This window comes from Piliocolobus tephrosceles, chromosome 20, assembly GCF_002776525.5.
Source record: "Piliocolobus tephrosceles isolate RC106 chromosome 20, ASM277652v3, whole genome shotgun sequence".
Taxonomy (NCBI): Eukaryota; Metazoa; Chordata; class Mammalia; order Primates; family Cercopithecidae; genus Piliocolobus; species Piliocolobus tephrosceles.
Window position 1 is genome coordinate 24334617 of NC_045453.1, and position 22068 is coordinate 24356684.

Sequence of the window (22068 nt, forward strand, 5' to 3'; positions counted from 1 at the left end):
GTAAAGCAATCTGATTTCATGTCTACAAAAGACAAATGCTTCCACTAATATTTCAAACATGGGATAACACAGAGCCATGGGATTCTGTATTCCACGTGAAACAACTCCCAAGCAAGGCAAAAAGAGAACCACAGACGGTCAGATGTTCGCAAAGGCCTCACTTGCAGCTCAGGGGACCATCTGACAATGAATGAACTGGAAGACAACTATGATAGCCCGACCAACATCACAGGCCACAGGTTCAATGCCTCCACCCACATATCTTTATTTCTCTCTTAAATTAATACTTTCCCACCTTTCCTACTAAAATGTTCCAGGAAGGAGAGGAAATAGTCATTGGTGCTGAAACTGCTTCTTTTAATTGTCAAATAAAGTCTAATTTGCACACCAAATGGTCATGCACATACATCCTTCAGGCACTGAAACTGACCAGGGGCTGTGTTTGGATGATGCCTGTCTTAGGTCCCGGTCTTCAAACATCCTCACATTCCCCATATGGAAGAGTTTCACATTGTACAGTGTTTATCTCTAACCTCCTCCCCATAGGCCCTTTAACCTACACACATTTCTTCTTACTTAAAAAATACCAGGGGAAAACAAAAACAGATGTGGCATCCACAGAGGCAGGTTATGACTCTTTTTGCCCTGGGGAAAAACCACTGGTCCCCTTAAGGAGGGAGGGAGGGCAGAACAGCTCCACACAAGGTCAGAAGTGACTTCAAGAACAAGCACAGGTCACTACTGGGAGAGGAATTAAGATCTCCAAATACAAAGGGCCCTGACTTGGGCCGCTGGGTGGGTGTCTCGGATCCTCTAAAGCCCCAAGTCATTTATAGCATCCCAGCCAATAAATGAGACACCAAGGCAGGGAAAATAGGCTTCCCTTTCCCATTAGTAATCCACAGCTAGGGCCATTTCCCGACAAGAACTCCAGCCTGTATTACAGAAAAGATTAATACAAAAATTAAACGTTGAGTCACCAGGAACGCCAATTTTCTTTCCAAATGCCGTTAAAACCTCACCACATATGGGCATTAATGGATATTAGGAATGGGCTGCAGTTGATTGAAATACACTTTTTTTTTTGAGACAGGGTCTCCCTCTGTTGCCCAGGCTGGAGTGAAATGGCATGATCACAGCTCACTGCAGCCTCAACCCTCTGGGCTCAAGTAATCCTCCCACCTCGGCCTCCTGAATAGTGGGGACCACAGGCGTGCACCACCATGCCCAGCCTTTTTTTAATTTTTTATTTTTTGGTAGAGATAAGGTCTCCCTCTATTGCCCAGGCTGTTTTCTAACTCCTAGGTTCAAGCCAACCTCCTGTCTTGGCCTCCCAAAGTGCTGGGATGACAGGTGTGAGCCACTGTGCCCAGCCAGAAATACACTATTAAAAATAAGGAATAGGCCGGCGCGGTGGCTCATGCCTGTCATCCCAGCATTTTGGGAGGCCGAGGTGGGCGGATCACAAGGTCAGGAGATCGAGACCATCCTGGCTAACATGGTGAAACCTCGTCTCTACTAAAAATACAAAAAATTGAGCCAGGAGAATGGCGTGAACCCGGAGTTTGCAGTGAGCCAACATCGTGCCACTGCACTCCAGCCTGGGCAATAGAGCAAGACTCCGTCTCAAAAAAAAAAAAAAAGAAAGAAAGATAAGGAATTTCTGTCATAACCCTAACCTGCCACCTCAAAAAAGCTCAGAGCTGATGACTCATTCACCTCAAAGGACCACCATCAAAAAGACAGGCTCAAAGCTACTATCTCCAAATGAATCAGCTGAGCTACAGGCCGATTAAGTGAGTAAATCCAATGTTTACTGTTGTAGAGCAGACATCATCATGCAAGACAAGGTCAATAAATTTCAATGTACCCATATACCACCATCATTCTCAACTTGGATGATTTTGCCCCTCATTTGGTCATGTCTGGACACACAGTTGGTTGTCACAACTGTGAGGGGACATGGGTGCTATAGGAATCTGTAGCGTGCTGCCAAACCTCCTGCAAGGCACAGGACAGCCTTCCATGACAAAGAATAATCCAGCCCCAATACATCAATAATGAGAAGCCTGATAGCCACTGAAACTGTAAATCCAGGGCTAGGACCAGGGCGAGTTAGTGCAGCTGAACTGCACTAGCGCAAGGTTGGATCTTGCCTTCATTTAAAATTTCAGTATTTCATTCTTCATGAATTTTTTGCACTTGAGTTTTTAAAATACTGCACTGCGACAGGTGTGGTGGCTCACACCTGTAATCCCAGCACTTTGGGGAAAGACGAGTGGATCACCTGAGATCAAGAGCTCGAGACCAGCTGGCCAACAGAGTGAAACCCCGTCTCTGCTAAAAACACAAAAAGCAGCCAGGCATGGTGGCAGGCGCCTGTAATCCCAGCTACTCGGGAGGCTGAGGCAGGATAATTACTTGAACCTGGGAGGCAGAGGTTGCAGTGAGCTGAGATCGCGCCACTGTACTCCAGCCTGGTTAACAGAGCAAGACTCTGTCTCAAAAAAAAAAAAAAAAAAATCACCAAAATGTGATTTGCTTTATTTTATTTTATTTTTTTTTTTTTTGGTACCCGGTTGAATTTGCTATGTCAGTTCCTCACTTGTCTTACTCTAGTCTGGACTATGTTATGAAACCATTAAAAACCTTGACAAGAGTGAAAAGAAGGGAATTAAATAGTGTTATTCTGGCAGTGGTTCTTAACCAAGAATAACCAATAAAGATTTTTCAAAATATAACACACCAGGCGCAGTGGCTCACGCCTGTAATCCCAGCACTTTGGGAGGCTGAGGCGGGCGGATCACCTGAGGTCAGGAATTCGAGATCAGCCTGGCCAACATGGTGAAACCCTGTCTCTACTTAAAATACAAAAATTAGCTGGCGTGGTGGCAGGCATCTGTAATCCCAGCTACTCAGGAAGCTGAGGCAGGAGAACTGCTTGAACCCACGAGGCAGAGGTTGCAGTGAGCCAAGATCACACCACTGCACTCCAGCCTGGGCAACAAGATCGAAAACTCCGTCTCAAAAATAAAGATTATTAAAAATATGCATACTTAAGATCCAGACCCAAAGAATGCAGTAGAGCCCAGGCATATATTTATATTTATGTGTTTTAAAGTTTACAGGCAGCCGGGCGCGGTGGCTCAAGCCTGTAATCCCAGCACTTTGGGAGGCCCAGACGGGCGGATCACGGGGTCAGGAGATCGAGACCATCCTGGCTAACACAGTGAAACCCCGTCTCTACTAAAAATACAAAAAACTAGCCGGGCGAGGTGGTGGGCGCCTGTAGTCCCAGCTACCCCGGAGGCTGAGGCAGGAGAATGGTGTAAACCCAGGAGGCGGAGCTTGCAGTGAGCTGAGATCCGGCCACTGCACTCCAGCCTGGGAGACAGAGCCAGACTCCGTCTCAAAAAAATAAATAAATAAATAAATAAAGTTTACAGGCGATTCTGGTGGTCAACTCTAGTTAAAAAAGAAAGGAATATGATGGGTTCTCATTGAAAAGAAAACAAACACACAGGGAGAACTAAAGAACACATCTATCCAGACACACAAAGGCAGAGCATTTGGTGTTTTGTCCACCCAGTTGTTAATACTGGTTTACTGCGGAATGATGTGAACACAGGTGAATTCAACGTTTTGTCTTTGTGCTTGGCTGTATGATTTACTTCTTCTGCAAAACAACTTTCATACTTTTTTTTATGAAGTTTTTGAATGAGTAAAAAATGAAGTAGGCTCTATGTCCCAGAGAACACCACACTGACAAAAAAAAAAAGATTCTTTCTCAAGAGAACATAAACTCGGTGGCTCAAGCCTGTAATCCCAGCACTTTGGGAGGCTGTGGCAGGTAGATCACAAGGTCAGGAGATTGAGACCATCCTGGCTAATATGGTGAAACCTCGTCTCTACTAAAAATACAAAAAATTAGCTGGGTGTGGTGGCGGGCACCTGTAGTCCCAGCTACTCAGGAGGCGGAGGCAGAAGAATGGCGTGAACCCGGGAGGTGGAGCTTGCAGTGGGTGGAGATCATGTCACTGCATTCCAGCCTGGGAAACAAAGCGAGACTCCGTCTCAAAAAAAAAAAAAAAAAAAAGAGAGAACATAAACTGAACTTTGTTTTCTGTGGATGCAGAAAGAACACTCTCTGGCAGTCAGTACTGATGAACTGAGTGCATCCTGTGCATACATGTTGTGTGCAGAAAAATACATCACAAACTCACATGCTCATAAAAAAAAAAAACTCAGTAAATGAAAAATGACAGTTCACAGACCAAAGTATGTGGAATAATCCCAATTACGGTTTGTTTGAGACAGTCTTGCTCTGTCACCCAGGCTGAGTGCAGTGGCACGATCTCAGCTCACTACAACCTCTACCTCTTGGGTTCAAGCAAGTCTCCTGCCTCAGCCTCCGGAGTAGCTGGGATTACAGGCACTCACCACCACGCCCGGCTAAATTTTGTTTGGTTGTTTGTTTGTTTGAGACAGAGTCTCGCTGTGTTGCCCAGGCTGGAGTACAGTGGCACGCTCTCAGCTCACTGCAACCTCCACCTCCCGGTTGAAGCAATTCTCCTGCCTCAGCCTCCCATGTAGCTGCGATTACAGATGCGTATCACCACTCCCGGCTAAGCTTTTGTATTGTTTTTAGTAGAGACAGGGTTTCACCATGTTAGCCAGGATGGGCTCGATCTCCTGACCTTGTGATCCACCTGTCTCGGCCTCCCAAAGTGCTGGGATCGCAGGCGTGAGCCATCGCGCCTGGCCTAATTTTTCTATTTTTAGTAGAGACAGGGTTTCGCCATGTTAACCAGGCTGGTCTCGAACTCCTGACCTCAAGTGATTCGCCCACCTTGGCCTCCCAAAGTGCTGTGATTACAGGTATGGGCCACTGAGCCTGGCCCCAACTATGGTTTAAAATATGAATTTATGTGTACAAAGCAGGCTACAGAAACAGGCAGACGTGCTGGCCACGTGTCTCTGGAGCAGGGCACCACAAGGCTCCCATTTCCTGAAGTCCTTCATGTTTTCCTCAGACACATCTATTAACAAGAATTCAAGACATTTCCACTTGCTGGGAAGAGTAAAATAAACTACCACAAACTCTAGGTAATACAGACTAGTTGTCTTGAGATATTTTGATCATATAACATATTGGGAAAAATTTTTTTTTTTTTGAGATGGAGTTTCACTCTTGTTGCCCAGGCTGGAGTACAATGGCATGATCTCGGCTCACTGCAACCTCCATCTCCCAGGTTCAAGCGATTCTCCTGCCTCAGCCTCCCGAGTAGCTGGGATTACAGGCATGCACCACCACACCCGGCTAATTTTGTATTCTTAGTAGAGACGGGGTTTCTCCACGTTGGCTCAGACTGGTCTTGAACTCCCGATCTCAGATGATCTGCCCACCTCGGCCTCCCAAAGTGCTGGGATTACAGGCATGAGCCACCAAGCCTGGCGGGAAAAGTTTTTCAAGTACCTTCCATCTATATATATTGATCTTTGTATAAATACTGCCTTGTACTACTGAACATTACAAAACAAGAAAAGAAATTCTAAAATCCTATGATAAAAATGAAAAACAGGGCTGGCTGCAGTGGCTCATGCCTGTAATCCCAGCACTTTGGGAGGCTGAGGTGGGCTAACTGCTAGAGCTCAGGAGTTCGAGACCAGCCTGGGCAAATGGTAACACCCCTTCTCTACAAAAAATACAAAAATAAGCCAGGTATGGTGATGCATGTCTGTGGTCCCAGCTACTTGGGAGGCTGAGGTGAGAGGATCACCTGAGCCTGGGAGGTCAAGGCTACAGTGAGCTGTGATGGCACCACTGCACCATAGCCTAGGTAAGAGAGTAAGACTCTGTCTCAAAAAAACAAAAATAAAAATAAATAAGAAAGCAAAATGAAAAACAGCATTTCTCACACAATTAGCTAGTATCTCAAAATAACATATACTCGGGGTAAGGAGCACTGAGAATTATAGATTTAAACTTAAACTTCTTTTTTTTTCTTTTGAGAGGAGTCTCGCTCTGTCACCCAGGTTGGAGTGCAGTGGCGCAATCTTGGCTCACTTCAACCTCCACTTCCCGGGTTCAAGCTATTCTCCTGCCTCAGCCTCCTGTGTAGCTGGGATTACAGGCGCCCGCCACCACGCCTGGCTAATTTTTTTCGTATTTTTAGTAGAGACGGGGTTTCACCATGTTGGTCAGGCTGGTCTCGAAATCCTGACCTCGTGATCTGCCCGCCTCAGCCTCCCAAAGTGCCAGGATTACAGGCGTGAGCCACCACGCCCAGTCTAAACTTAAATTTCAAATCGTCATACCTGTTATTCAGCTCCGTCTCAAAAAAAAAAAAAAAGGAATAAAGTACATACACCTGCTACAACCAGGAAGAACCTTGCAAATACCCTGCTAAACGGAAGACGGGCCAGACACAAAAGGTCACGTATTGTTTGATTCTATTTACAGGCAATGTTCAGAATAGGCAGACCCAGAGACAGAAAGTAGACTGACTGCTGCCATGAGCTTGGTGAGATTGAGCAGGGGGGTTGGGAGCTCAAGGGATGTGAGCTTTCTTTTTAGGGGTGACAAAAATGTTCTAAAATTAGACAGTACCAATGTTTGTACACTGTTGTGAACATATTAAAAACTACAGAATCGCCGGACGCGGTGGCTCACGCCTGTAATCCCAGCACTTTGGGAGGCCAAGGCGGGCGGATCACGAGGTCAGGAGATTGAGACCATCCTGGCTAACACTGTGAAACCCCGTCTCTACTAAAAATACAAAAAATTAGCCGGATGTGGTGGCAGGCGCCTGTAGTCCCAGCTGCTCGGGAGGCTGAGGCAGGAGAATGGCGTGAACCCGGGAGGCGGAGCTTGCAGTGAGCTGAGATCGTGCCACTGCACTCCAGCCTGGGAGACAGAGCGAGACTCCGTGTCAAAAAAAATAAATAAATAAAAAATAAAAATAAAAACTACAGAATCACACGCTTAAAAGAGCAAATTTTATGATTTTTAAATTGTATCTCCATTTTCTATTAAAAGTACTAGTAAATGGTCAGGCATGGTGGTTCAAGCCTGTAATCCCAGCACTTTGGAAGGCAGAGGCAGGCAGATCATCTGAGATCAGGAGTTCGAGGCCAGCCTGGTCAACACAGTGAAACCCCATGTCTACCAAAAATCCAAAAAAAAAAAGTAGCCGGGTGTGTTGACACATGCCTGTAATCCCAGCTACTTGGGAGGCTGAGGCAGGAGAGTCTCTTGAACCCGGGAGGCGGAGTTTGCAGTGAGCCAAGACAGCACCACTACACTCCAGCCTGGGGTGACGGAGTGAGACTCCGTCTCAAAAAAAAAGTACCAGTAAATGAATAATCCAGGGGAAAAATCACAAGTTCTTAGCTGGTTATGGTTTTCTCTCCTAATGTGTGGGCCACTTTCTTACTGTTTACTTGGCCTTGTATTAATAATCTGAAGCTTTCCTGCAGGAATCTTTTAAAACCACCTGCTCTCTTTATGAGGCCAGTTTAGTTCAATCACATCCTTAGAACAAGTCACCTGGACACTCATAAACTGCGGCCTACATTTCAACACTGGAAAAATAAACAACTGTAGAATTCCAGCCCCTTCCTCAGGACACCTCGAGGACTGGACCTGACAAGTACCTGTCTGATATATGGAGTGAGGGCCCCTGGGTCAACCTCAATACTATTAGTAAGATTTTAATTTTGCATGAATTTTAGAGATGAAATTGAAATGTAAAGAGGCGCTTCCTGTACCCCGGTGGGTCATCTTGCAAGCTCTGCCTTGGAGTCCACAGGTCTAGATACCCATGCTCTGAACAGAGGCGAACCTCAGTTTCAAAGCAGCTGTTCTCCAACGCTACTGTACTCTAGAAACACCTGGTTCACCTGTTAAAACTGCAGGTCTGGGCACAACTCCTTGTGCTCCTGACTCGGCCCAAATGATCTGGCCCAGGGGTTCCAAAGGCCATACTTTAAGAAACACTGGGTCAGGCATGGTGACTCACGTCTGTAATCCCAGCACTTTGGGAAACCAAGGCAGATGGATCACCGAGGTCAGGAGTTTGATTCCAGCCAGGCCAGCATGGTGAAACCCCGTCTCTACTAAAAATACAAAAATTAGCCGGGTATGGTGGCAGGTGCCTGTAGTCCTAGCTACTAGGAAGGAAGGCTGAGGCAGAGAACTGCTTGAACCCGGGAGGTGGAGGTTGTAGTGAGCCGAGATCGCACCACTGCACCTCAGCCTGGGCGACAGAGTGAGACTGTACTTCAAAAAAGAAAAAAAAGAAGAAAGAAAAAGAAGAAAGAACCACTGGTATAAGAACCCCTTACGAAGCTCTACAGGTGGGAGGAGTGACTGCGATGGGTGCGGGGTGGTGGGCATATCCTAAGGTTAGATAATTGGGATGGTTTCACAGCTGTAAATTTACTAAAAGTCACCACACTATGTATTCAACATTGCTGAACTTTCAGGGATGTAAATCATCCCTCAATAAAACTGGTTTTAAAAAGCATGCAAAAGCTTCCCTATGTCCCATCACACACGTGTCCCTCTGCTTATGACAGGATTTTTAGACATCATGAGAGAAGGATGCACACAGCCTCACTTGGGTAGGTCTGTACTGGAATTCTGAGCTCACCCCAGCCTCGCAAAGACCTAACCCCACAACACACAGCTATCTGAGACTCAAGGCCGGGATGGGCACACTGATTTACGAGCTTCCCCTAAGGAAAGAGTATGAGGTGGGGTTCACGGTAAGAAGTGTGGTTTTCTGAGTTTCAACACTTTACAGAGTGTTATCTGTGCCAAGCCAAAAATGAACCATAAAAGCTAAAATACACAAATATCCTGAGATGGGACGGCCTGCACAAACACCAGGAGCTCTTAAAAATACCAGCAACATGGCATGGGTGCGACTCCCACCGGATGTACACACCGCCACCTATGAAGCTGTCTAATATAATCATCAAGAGTCAGCACAGCTGAGAGGGGGCTGGGAGCAATACAGACATCTAGCTGGGTGCTGATATGCATGTGAGTTAGGTAGTGACAATCCAATCAACGAGCCCCCCAAGAAGGAGCCTGGTGGGCATTCGGGGTTGGTGGCTCCGAGGGAAGGGTCTAATTTAAGATACAGAAATGAGGCAGCTCACCCTACCTGGAAGGCTGAACTGCGAGAAAGGGGAGGGGATGAAGACTAAGGCTAGATCCCACTGGAAGGCTCAGACTCCACCACGGAGCTGATGGTACCAAGAGGCTCCCACGCTCCTGAGAGGAGAGCAAGAAGGAAAGCCGGGCAGCTACTGTGCAGGGGGTCACGGCAGACAGGCGAGGGAGGGGGTCACCTTGCTGAGGGAGTGAGACGGGATGAAGACAAAAGGCCAAAGGTGGCTGGGCACAGTGGCTCATGCCTGTAATGCCAACACTTTGAGAACCTTTGGGAGGTGAGAGGATCACCTGAGCCCAGGAGTTCAAGTCCAGCCTGGGCAATACAGTGAGAAACCTCGTCTCTATAAAAAAGAAACCAAATTAGCCAGGAGTGGTGGTGCATACCCAGTGCACACTTGTAGTCCCAGCTACCGGGGAGGCTGAGGTGGGAGGATCGCTTGAGCCCAGAAGTTTGAGGCTGCAGTGAGTTGTGAATGCACCACTGCACTCTAGCCTAGGGACAGGGTGAGACCCTGTTACAAAATAAGGAAGGGAGGGGAAGGGGAGGGAGGGGGAGGGAAGAAAGGGAGAAGGAAAAAAAACGAAAGGCCGAAGGGGTGATCTAGTGATCGGGTGGGAGCAGGTACTGGAGAAGGGGCAGTGGCTCTCAGCTGGGGTGACAGGGGTACTGGGAAGGAGGGCGTGGCATGCACTGAGACAAGGAACCCCGGGAGAACAGGTTTAGGGGATGAGGGAAGAAAGTCAGGAGGGGTCCCAGGTATAGCATCCTTATGAGCCACGTGCAGCGATGCCAAACATTCAGCTATGTTATAATCCAAAGCTCCAGGTCAGGCCTAGAGATGGAGATGGAGACAGAGCCATCAGCATCCATGGAGCGATGGAAGCAGGGTGAGGGGCCATTCGGGGAGCAACACAGCAGGCTCCAGCACTGAGCTCCAGAGACACCAACCCCGAATCACCACACAGAGGAAGACGGTCAGAGAGACAGAAAGGAAACGGGGGCTGTGCGGCTCATCCTCCCTGTCCAGGGAAGCTCCTCGTCATTTCTTAACCAGCCATGACGCCTCCCCATGGAGCCTGGAACAGCAACAAGGTCTTTGTTGCTGGTTGTAGATGATGACACGAACTGTGTCAAGTCAGCTCTTCTAACTTAACATCTACTCCCACTGTCACACTGTCCCCTGCTCTGCCATTTTCAGGAGACAGCCTGGAAATCCAGCCCACTGACAAATGTTCCAGAAAATTAAATGTCAATTATGACTGTATCAAGAAGTTTTCAGGGATTCTGCCTTTAACCTGTATACAGAGATAATTCATTCAGATTTCTTACTGGTCTTCTGACTATGGAAAAGGTCTCTATTTCGACGAATTTAAGCAAAATATGACCTCCTTATTCTCTTGTTATCTCCAAACAAGTGCTGCAACATGGAGCTGGTCTAATGTGGTCTGGCTCAGCACTGGATGTGCCTCAGAATTAGCAAGGGGTGTGTCTGTCTTACTTTTAAAACCCAAAGCCACGCCCTGCCCTAAGTCTTAATGAATAAGAATCTCCAGGGTATCAAGCCCACATAAATGTCTCTTGTTTTTGTTCTGTTTTGTTTTGAAACACCACCAGCAATTCTGACATACCGCCAAGATGGGGACCCACCGGTCTAACATTTTAGGAATAGGAGGATATGTGCCAGTAGTGCTTCCTCTGAAAAATGACTGGTTTTGGAAAACTTGGTAGGAAAAATAAAGGCAGGAACAGATATGCTGCAAGTCATCTCTGATAAACTAATTTCCTCCTCATGATTGTTGAGTTGAATGCAGATGAGAAAGCAAAGGTAATCAATAACGTCATGATTATTTCACAAGCAGACCATTTGTTATTGGTGTTCTGGCTCATAGCCAGGGAAAGGGAAAACATCAGCATGGTCGTAAATGTGAATGAAGTATAATCAACCAGCAGGTTCCTTCTGGTTCTATCTATTGGGCATATACTTTTCTCACAGGTTTTTCCTAATGTCCATTAGCACTTCAGTGGAGCAGATTAGCCCGGAAGATGGGGAAGATGAGGAAGGGCCCCAAATGCAATTTTATTCAAAGTGTAAAGGAAGTGTGGGTGTCATGGGTATAGAAGGGAGGTATGGGGGAGTGACTGTTGATGGGTAGAGGGTTTCTTTTTGGGGTGAACATAAAATCGATTACAGTGACAGTTGCTCAACTCTGAATATGCTTTAAAAAAAAAAACACAATGAATTCTACTCTTGAAATGGGTGAATTGTACAGTATTGTGAATTCTATCTCAATACAGCTGTTAAAAAAATGTCAAGGAATTGTTTTGGGTGTTGAAATGGAAGGCTTTACCTGGGTGTAAATGCTGAAGATGTGGCTTTGCACTTCGTCCATTGAGTCGAGGCCGTAGGCTACTGTTCCGAGATGGAGCCGTTTGAAAACCATCTCGTTCTGGGTAAGAGTGCCTAAAACACGAGACAAATGAGTGCCGGCCTGTCTCTCAGGATGTTTGTTATTATTAATAGTAATGACAGCTGCCGTCTTTGGAGAGTGTGCTGTATGTCACACACTGCGGTCAGGACCGTCCCTGCTGGGGTAGACGCCTGCAGCATTTTGCCTGCCTAGAATCCCATTCCCCTTTTGAAAACAGCTTCCTAGGTTTCCCAGGGGAAATTAACCACACCACGCCCATTCCCTAAGGTGGTCCAAGAGGACTGTCAATCAGGGGCCTGGCCCATTCCGTTGGCCAGGAGGGTGACAAATGACACACTAGAGCAATCAGATTCTATCTTGAAGGATTCTGACCCTTGAGTAGAAAGACCCATCCCCAATAGCAGAGCCCTACAGAGACCACCTGGAGGGTCCTAATGCTGACTTGTCCAGAACTTTCCTGGTTGCTCTCCTTCCAGAAACCTCACTTTTCTCTGATTTGGTGAGCTGCCCAGGATCTTTGCATTAGCTTCCCTTCTACCCCATGGACATTAAGTGGTAGAGATGAGGCTTAAACCAGATCTTCCCACTCCCAATCCTTGCTCTTTACCACTATGATAGCCTAATGCCTTGACAGGCACTAGGCTGTGTAGCAGTATCAGGGTGTGGTCAGAGATCAGGCCTGACTGCCTGAGTTAAAGCTTACTCCAGCTACTATACGCCCGTGACAAGTCACTCACCCTCTCTGGGCCACATTTCCTCATCTGCAGAAGGTGGGGGGGGACAGAAACACTACCTAACTCACGAGGTTCAGGCGGGGACTGAAGGAGTGACCGCACTGAAACTCCCCAGAACTGTCCTCCGCACATAATTCGCCCTCAGTAAGGGTTTGCTGCCGTTATCGTCATCTTCATCACCAAAGAATCTTCATCAAAAGATGAGGAGAATAAAATAGCAGCAACACGCATTCTCTCATATGTCCAGAGAGAGCCCAAGAGTCTCAGCCAAAGCCCTCAGGCACCTTCTCTCACCGGGAATCCTGTGCAGGTCCCAGAAAGCGGCTCACCTGTCTTGTCGGTGAGTAAGTACGAAATCCTGCCCAGCTGCTCGGGAATCGTGCTGGAGCGAACCACAGTCCCGGGGATTTTCGAGTCCCTTCGAATCACCCAGCTGTACACGATCTTGCCCATGTCCAGGTTCACGCGCAAACTAGTCACAAAACCAGGACAAACAGGTTAACAGGACAGATGTGAGGCTCCTTGTATCTTTATAAAAACACGGACTCTAAACACATTAGTGCCATCGCATCCGGACCCACTCCCTGCAGAAGCACACTGCCGGAGCCGAACGCAGACTCAGCGAGAGCCGGAACCACCGTCAAGTCACACATAGAACAAATCCATTATCGTCCCGAAGCTCACGTTATGGACCGAAGTCACTTAAAATACAGAAAGGGTAGTGGTTTCCGTCTCACCTTTTAGAAAAATTACTGATCCCTTAAGCTAATGTATTTTTGATGCTATATTCATTTTTTTAATTGCAGTAAAATATACATAACAGAAAATTTACCATTCTACAGTACTGAGCTGAATTCACATTGTTATCAGCCATCAGCATCATCCACCTCCATAACTCTATCATCTTCCCAAACTGAAATTCCATACCCAGTCAACAGTAACGCCCCATTCGCCACACAACCCTAGCCCCGGCAGCCCCTGGCAACCAGCACTCTACTTACGTTTCTACGAATTTGACTACTTTTTTTTTTTTTTTTTTTTTTTGAGATGAAGTCTCACTCTGGTGTTCAGGCTGGAGTGCAGTAGTGCTATTTCAGCTCACCACAACCTTTGCCTCCCAGGTTCAAGCGATTCTCAAGCCTCAGCCTTCAGAGTAGATGGGATAACAGGCATGTGCCACCATGCCTGGCTAATTTTTTGTATTTTTAGTAGAGATGCGGTTACACCATGTTGCCCAGGCTGGTCTCAAACTCCTGGGCTCAAGCGATCCACCTGTCTTGGCCTCCCAAGGTGCTGGGATTACAGACGTGAGCCACCACACCTGGCCGGAACTTAACTAACTTAGATACTGCATGTAAGTTGAATCATACACTTTCTCTGGCTTTTTGGGGGGTTTATTTCTCTGGTTTATTTTGCTTAGCATAACATTCTCAAGGTTCACCCACACTGTAAGGTGCATTAGAATTTCCTTCCTTTTGAAGGCTGAAGACTATTCCATTGTATGTATTATATTCATTTTGAAATTTAATTTTATTGCACCAAGTAAACAGAAGTCTTCAAATTAATTGATCATCCTATAAACTAATCAAATTGCTTGCCATTTTACTGGCTAGCCCTGGGCCATATGAAGAGTCGATTCACCAATTTTTACTCACGTTACAGACAGAACTTTGAAGGCTACTCTGTCACTTAGATCACACCGTGAATACTTGTTTGGCTTGCAGTCAAGTCACTAACGTGAATGTATTTATCCTCTGAATCCACCATCCAGAGCACACTGACTTGGGCACAACCCCCCTGTCTTTGTCACACTGTTTTACACAAAACCACAATCTCTGTCCCCAGAAAAAGACAAATTCTCACCAAGATGATCTAAATATGCAAAATAGCAAGACAAAATATAAGATAATATATCAAGTATAAAAGAGAGTATAAGCACTGAAAGTTTCAGGGAAAAAGATATGTAGTTTAATATTTACTGATTATTATGGGGGAAAAGTAGAAATAGAACAACATGGGAAAAAGTAGATTGCTAACCCACATCACACAGAAGCTCTAAAAAATGACATGCCACACATACAAGTGATGAGAAATGTTATTCAAAACACACTCTGCTCCAATTTTTTTGTAAAAGCAGATTTCGGTAGACCAAAATCCCCTTTTTCTAAAATCAAAAGCACTCTAGAAAAAAGTATATCCCAAAGTATTAACAATGATTATCACTTGGTAGTGAGAGCAGAGGTGATTTATGTTTTATTCTTTTGCTAATAGATGTCTTCATTTTTATCTACTATGAAAATCTATTATTTATATCACTTTAAAAAACCAGGTCAGGCACAGTAGCTCATGCCTGTAACCCCAGCACTTTGGGAAGCTGAGGCGGGTGGATCACTTGAGGTCAGGAGTTCCAGACCAGCCTGGCCCACATGGTGAAACACCATCTCTACTAAAAATATAAAAAATAGCCAGGCATGGTAGCAGGAGCCTGTAATTCCAGCTACTTGGGAGGCTGAGGCAGGAGAATCGCTTGAACCCAGGAGGTGGAGGCTGCAGTGAGCTGCACTCCGGCCTGGGTGACAGAGCAAGACTTCATCTCAAAAATAAAATTAAATAAATAAATAAATAAATAAATAGCCATTTATTCAACCTCCAAATCAGGTAGGCAAATGATTGGCATGTGCCACCAAGCTTTTATTGTACATCTACAGCAGACACTGCTGTCAATCACAACACCATTTCCCTTTGAGCCCACATGCAGGCTCAGAATCCGTCTCAACACAGCAGTCCCAACAGCCACTATCAACCTTGCAGAGCTGGCTGATGACAGGAGTTCTAAATGGCATCCCTAGTATAGACTGCTCAAGGCAAGGAAAGATCTCTGATTCAAGAAAGGATGGCTTGTGGAGGAATGTGATCTTCCGGTGCCAGAGCCTCAGTGTGGTCCACACTCCTGACTCTGATTGCTTTTGCTTCTCACTCTACAAAGAGATCTGCTCCTTTTAAAAGCCGACGGGCACGGTGGCTCACACCTACAATCCCAGCACTTTGGGAGGCTGAGTCAGGCAGATCACCTGAGGTCAGGAGTTCAAGACCAGCTGGCCAACATGGTGAAAACCCATCTCTACTAAAAATATAAAAATTAGCCAGGTGTGTTGGTGCATGCCTGTAATCCCAGCTACTTGGGAGGCTGAGACAGGAGAATCACTTGAACCTGGGAGGTAGAGTTTGCGGTGAGCTGAGATCGTGCCACTGCCCTCCAGCCTGGGCGATAAGAGCAAAACTCCATCTCAAATAATAATAATAACAATAAAAGCCACAGAATTATCACCTTTGAAAGAGTAAAGAGAAGAAGACGTCAGCAGTCAAACTCAAGCTTGTCGCCTGCTTACCTAATGGGGATGATGTTAGAAAACAAGAGGAGGAAGCGGATGATCTGCAGGTACCAACGACCTGCAAAGTGCTGAAGGGCGACCATGACCAGCGAGACCACCACCAGGGCACCAAAGAGGATCTTGGTGAGGCAGTTCACTTCCAAGTCGAACAGGCCGATCTGTGGGACGAAGCACAAACAGGGACTTGAGATTAGCTGGAGCAACTCGCAGTCTGCCAGAGAGTCAGTCCCTCCCCGACAAACACCTCTACCCCAGGGAGGACAGTGCGACCCAGCGATCCTCCTATCTTTGGTCTAAGAACACTGTGCTTCCATGGGCTGGAGTTCATAACAGGCATCCAAGGGAACTCAAAGAATTCTGAAAATTCAAAAACATGTTTACAACTAACGAAGATTTACACTTGGAAATATCTCAGCGAGTTACTGCTGCGCTGGTTGGTTGGGCACTGCACAGCCTCTGCCACCCTGCATAGTGCCTTGGTCTTGTAAAATGACTTAGATCCTAAACTCGGAGCACCCTACCCAACACCAACTCGGTAGTGTCTGAAAGTCTGGGGCACACGCCAGTGGTGGAAACCTAATTTTTAGATGGTGCATTAATGGATGTTATTATTTTATTATTTATTTATTTATTTATTTATTTATTTATTTATTTATTTATTTAGAGATGGAGTCTCGCTCTGTCACCCAGGCTGAAGTGCAAGGGCGCAATCTCGTCTCACACCTCCAGGGTTCAGGCGATTCTCCTGCCTCAGCCTCCCGATTAGCTGGGATTATGGCGCCTGCCACCCCACCTGGCTGATTTTTATATTTTCAGTAGAGACAGGGTTTCACCATGTTGGCCAGGCTGGTCTCAACTCCTGGCCTCAGGTGATCCACCTGGCTCGGCCTCCCAAAGTGCCGGGATTACAGGTGTGAGCCACCACGCCTGGCCCTGGACATTATTATTTTAATAATAACACATTTATTTTCATGTATAGTCTTTTCAAAGGTAGCAAATCATATTCCATAACTTCACAGAAATATGCCCCAGGATAAGGCTAAAACATTAAACAAACGATTTTACCGTTGTAATGATAGCTGTAACGTCTAATGGTGGAGTGACCATGACGGAAATTTAGGAGACAAAGCATTCCTTTCTGCTGTTGACAAAAGACATTATTCCGTAATATTCTAACTCTTAAAAATTGGAGGAGGGGTAAACTGGGACGGCGGGTCACGGTCTGAATCACATAGGCCTGCCCGGTCCTCACTGTGTAGCCTGGACAGAGCATGGTGCTTCCTGAAGCCGTTTCTCACAGATAAAGGAAGCACTGCACTCACAGGGCTGTTATGAGGACGAAATGAGATGCATGTGAAGGCTGAAACACAAGACATGCAAACGGCACGTGCTCTGTAGTTTAACCTAAAAGCACAAAAAATGCTGGGTGCCATGGCTCACGCCTGTAATCCCAACACTTTGGGAGGCCGAGGCGGGAGGATCACTTGAGGTCCGGTGCTTGAGACCAGCCTGCCCAACATGGTGAAATCTCATCTCTACTATAAATACAAAAATTAGTCAGGCATGGTTGTACATGCCTGTAGTCCCAGCTACTTAGGAGGCGGAGGTGGCAGGAACGCTTGAGCCCAGGAGGCAGAGGTTACAGTGAGCCAAAATGCAGCCACTGTATTCCTGCAAGGGCAACAAAGCGAGACCCTGTCTCAAAAAAAAAAAAGGCACAAAAAATGTCATATATCCACAAATATATGACTACATGTTTATGTATCGTATTATATATGTGTATGTATATGTATTTATGTGTATACACACACACACGCATATGCATAAAAAGATAATGTCTGTATAAATATCACTCTTAGGTGTTCCTATTTTAATATCTCGCCACTCACCCACCAGAACGAACCAGCCCATGGCTGGTCAATGCGCCCCACGACCTTGCACACACCTTGCTTCGGGGATTTGAGGTATTCATGACACTCCGGAGTTCTCTGCCAGTGTAAAGGACAACACCCACAACAGTACCTCAAATGGAAAAAAAAAAAAGCAGTATTAATACAGACAGGCAGGCTTGCAGATAGAAGAGTCTGATCCTTTTGAGAGACTGGTTTCTTTTTTTTCTTTTTTCTTTTTTTTCTTTTTGAGACAGAGTCTTGCTCTGTTGCCCAGGCTGGAGTCTGGAGTGCAGTGGCGAAACATGGGCTCACTGAAAGCCTCCCGGGTTCAAGCGATTCTCCTGCCTTAGTCTCCTGAATAACTGGGATTATACGCATGCACCACCATGTCTGGCTAATTTTTGGTTTTTTTATCATTATTATTATTATTTTTCGAGACGGAGTTTTTACTCTTGTTGCCCAGGCTACAGTGCAATGGTGCGATCTCGGCTTACCGCAACCTCTACCTCCTGGGTTCAAGCAATTCTCCTGCCTCAGCCTCCCAAGCAGCTGGGATTACAGGCACCTGCCACCACACCCAGCTAATTTTTGTATTTTTAGTAGAGACAGGGTTTCACCATGTTGGCCAGGCTGGTCTTGAACTCCTGACTTCAACTGATCCATCTGCCTTGGCCTCCCAAAGTGCTGGGATTACAGGCGTGAGCCACCACACCCAGTCTCTTTTTTTTTGAGAGAGGGTCTTACTATGTTGCCCAGGCCAGAGTGCAGTGGCACAATCATATTAATGGCTCACTGCAGCTTCAACATCCTGGGCTCAAGCGATCCTCCCACCTCAGCCTCCAGAGTAGCTGGGACCAAAGGCACATGCCACCATGCCCGGCTAATTTTTGTGTTTTTTGTAGAAATGAGGTCTCACTACGTTGCCCAGGCTAGTCTTGAATTCCTGGGTTCAAGTGATCCTCCCACCTTGGCCTCCCAAAGTGCTTGGATTACAGGCATGAGCCATGTCACCTGACCTAGAGACCACGTTCAAAACCCAACAGCCACACTACGAGAACATCACAGGTTTTACATTAGAGCCAAACCAATGATCTGTGGCTACACTGACCAACAGAACAGCCACTAACCACTGAAAACCCTTTAAGTTTAAATTCAGTTAAATTAAATACAGCGCCCACCCTCCCGAGCCCCATTTCATGGCCACATGAGCTAGGAGCTACCTCATGGAACAGTGAAGACCCAGAGCCTTCTCCTTACCGCAAAACTTGTACTGGTGAATGCTGGTCTACAGGACCCAGCGGCTTCTAACGGAAGGAGACTGGGGGAAAGGGGGGGCTTGCCCTTTGTGCCACCAGTCATAGAGGCTTCCAGAGGTGCCTAGAATATTCCTACCTTCATCAACTATTATGGAAACTTGGAAAGAGATGTTTCTCTTTAGAGCACATTCTTCCTGCTCAGCCTGATCCCTTTCAGCCTAACTTACCCATTTGGGGGATGCCTGTCCCAAGGACAACTCTTTCCTAAGAACTCCCCACCCCTTCTAGCCCCCAGGCACAAGAAAAGGCATCAATCCTTCGAAAGTCAACAATTGACTGAAGAAAAAAACATGGCCAGTGAACAAGAGGAAAATGCTCAATCTAGTAAATAATCAAAAAATGCAAAATAAACCATTTTTATCCCAATTAGACTGGCAAAAATTCAAAAAACTGAGAACAACCAGGGTTAGCCAACAGCGGGGAAAGTAAATCCTGTCATACACACTGCTGGCCGACGTGCACACTGGTGTGATCTATTTTGGAGAGAAATTTGGCAGTATCTGTCAAAATTTTACTTCTCTCCCCTTCTCAGTGTGTGCCAAGAAAATCAACACAGTGGGAAAGATAGAGAATACAGAAGGAAACCAAGAAATACTGCATCACAGGGAGTGAGTGGTGCTAGGCTGAAAGTCAAGTCAAGCGGAGAAACAGGCAGGACCGGGTGGCGGGGCGGGCGGCAGGAGGCGGAGGGCGCAGGCAGTTTGTACTGTCTCCGTTCACGTCATCTGAGCTGAAACTTGGAACACAAAGGAGCCAGCCCTGCCAAGCTCTCAGGGAAGATCCCAGGAATACAAGCAATTTGGTCTCTGCGGGAAAGAGAAAACACCTCCTTCTCTGTGCTCTCTCCCCCTCACCCTCAGGAATGCCACTGTCGGGAGATACAAAAATCCAAAAAGGCTGAAGCACATCTGCGGGAAAGAGCCCACCCCCAAATGCAGCGCTGGGACCACGTCTTGGACAAAGAGCCCTAGGAGGAGGCGCTGAAGTCCTTCCAGGGTCTAACACACTCAGCCAGGCAAACAATGTTCTCCAGGACAATGCAGTTCCCTTCCAGGGAGGCTCCCAGCAGATGGCAGGCCAGGGAGAGCTTGCGGTGGCTTCTCGGCAGATGGCAGGCTCCTGTGAACACAGGCAGCCCCTCCCTGCAGGCCCCTGTCACCACAGCAGATGGCTGGACAGTGGGAGTCGAGCCCGGGCTGAGCTTGGGATGACCACACAACCGCTGCATCCACTCCTAAGCAGATGCAGCTCAGCCTCAATCCCCAGAGGTCAGGGCTAGAAAGGGCCCCAGTAACAAGGGGGACCCCAAAGGGAGTGTCTCCCACACCTGGCCTGGCCAACCTTGATGCCATCAAATGCTACTGAAAATGGCCTTTCCCATCCCATGCCTTCTTGTGCTCAGGACACAGGCTCTGCCTCCACAAGATCCAAACCCCAAGCTTGTCCTCAGTGAGGCCACCACCTGGAGAGGATGCACACAACGGATGCGCATTGGGTTGGTCTGCACGGTGCTTTCAAGGTTCTGAATAACTGGCCACTTTTAAATTCAGGAGCTTGCCTATTAAAAAAAAAAAAAAAAAAATAGGCCAGGCACAGTGGCTCCCACCTGTAATCCCAGCACTTTGGGAGGCCGAGGCAGATGGATCACCTGAGGTCAGGAGATCTCAGGTTGAGACCAGCCTGGCCAACGTGGCAAAACCCCATCTCTACTAAAAATATAAAAATCAGCCCAGTGTGGTGGCACACGCCTGTAATTCCAGCTACTTGGGAGGCTGAGGCAGGAGAACTGCTTGAACCCGGCAGGCGGAGGTTGCAGTGAGCCAAGATCACGCCACTGCACTCCAGCCTGGGTGACGGACTGAGACTCCGTCTAGGAAAAAAAAAAGAAAAAAAAATCTTAAAAAAGAGATCTCTGGCTTTTCCTGGAAGAGTGGAAGATCTGACGACACTGAGTCCACGTTCCTCATGCTACATCCGGCGAGTGCTGAAGAACAACCACTTCTTAGGCACGTGCTCTGAGCTCACCATGGTCCCCATCCGCCACTATCCACTCCTTTAAATCCCCTGCCCAATTTGTAACTGTTGACCCGAAAGCATCCACCCCTAGGCCTCTGGTCCCCTCCTTCCCCTGCTGTCACCTCTGCAGTCCCTCCTTGCTCTCAAGGTTCTCTTCACTCCCACCCTCTGCAGCCTGCAGGCCACGCAGCCCTTTCCATTCTCCCAGCCAGTGTCCATCTGGTTTCTCCAAAAGGCCAAGAGGTCACGGTCAGGCATTTCACGGAATTCTAACTGACTCTCTGGAAGTGTGGTGCTGCCTTGGGATCAGGGCTATTCTGTGACCCCTTTGTTCCTCATCCACAACAAAATAAATGCTGAGCCCGAGAATCAGCATTTGGAAATGTGTGGGTTTTTTTTTTTTTTGAGACAGAGTCTCACTCTGTCACCCAGGCTGGGGTGCAGTGGCATGATTTCGGCTCACTGCAAGCTCTGCCTCCCAGGTTCACGTCATTCTCCTGCCTCAGCCTCCCGAGTAGCTGGGACTACAGGCGCCCGCCACCTCACCCGGCTAATTTTTTGTATTTTTAGTAGAGATGGGGCTTCACCACGTTGGCCAGGATGGTCTCCATCTCCTGACCTCATGATCCGCCCGCCTCGGCCTCCCAAAGTCCTGGGATTACAGGCGTGAGCCACCGCGCCCAGCTGGAAATTTTTATAGCAATTAAATACTGCTGCAATATTCGGGCATGTGATCAGAGAGGTCGTCTCATCAAATGGGGTATAGACCATGGAGGCACTATCAAACTGTTGTGGGCCAGGTGCGGTGGCTCACGCTTATATTCCCAGCACTTTGGGAGACTGAGGCAGGTGGATCACTTGAGGTCAGGAGTTCGAGATCAGCCTGGCCAACATGGTGAAATCCCGTCTCCACTAAAAATATAAAAACTATGCAGGCGTGGTGATGGGCGCCTGTAATTCCAGCTACTGGGGAGGCCGACGCAGAAGAATAGCTTGAACCCGGGAGGTGGAGGTTGCAGTGAGCCGAGATTGCACCACTGCACTCTAGCCTGAGTGACAGAGTAAGACTCTGTCTCAAAAAAAAAAAAAAAAAAAAAAAAAAAA

At 47.1% G+C, this 22068-nt stretch overlaps 1 protein-coding gene across 3 annotated transcripts in view; it reads right to left on the minus strand.

Annotated features, from left to right (window-relative positions):
- Window positions 1-22068, minus strand: part of ATP9A (ATPase phospholipid transporting 9A (putative)) — a 144225-nt gene that overhangs the window by 62281 nt on the left and 59876 nt on the right. For all 3 annotated transcript variants that reach the window (XM_026455147.1, XM_023184145.3, XM_023184147.3), the window contains 4 exons: window positions 17686-17762; window positions 15738-15898; window positions 12678-12820; window positions 11534-11646 (listed from right to left, as the gene is read on the minus strand). In XM_026455147.1, the coding sequence (XP_026310932.1) occupies window positions 11534-11646; window positions 12678-12820; window positions 15738-15898; window positions 17686-17762 (494 nt within the window). The remainder of the gene's footprint in view (window positions 1-11533; window positions 11647-12677; window positions 12821-15737; window positions 15899-17685; window positions 17763-22068) is intronic.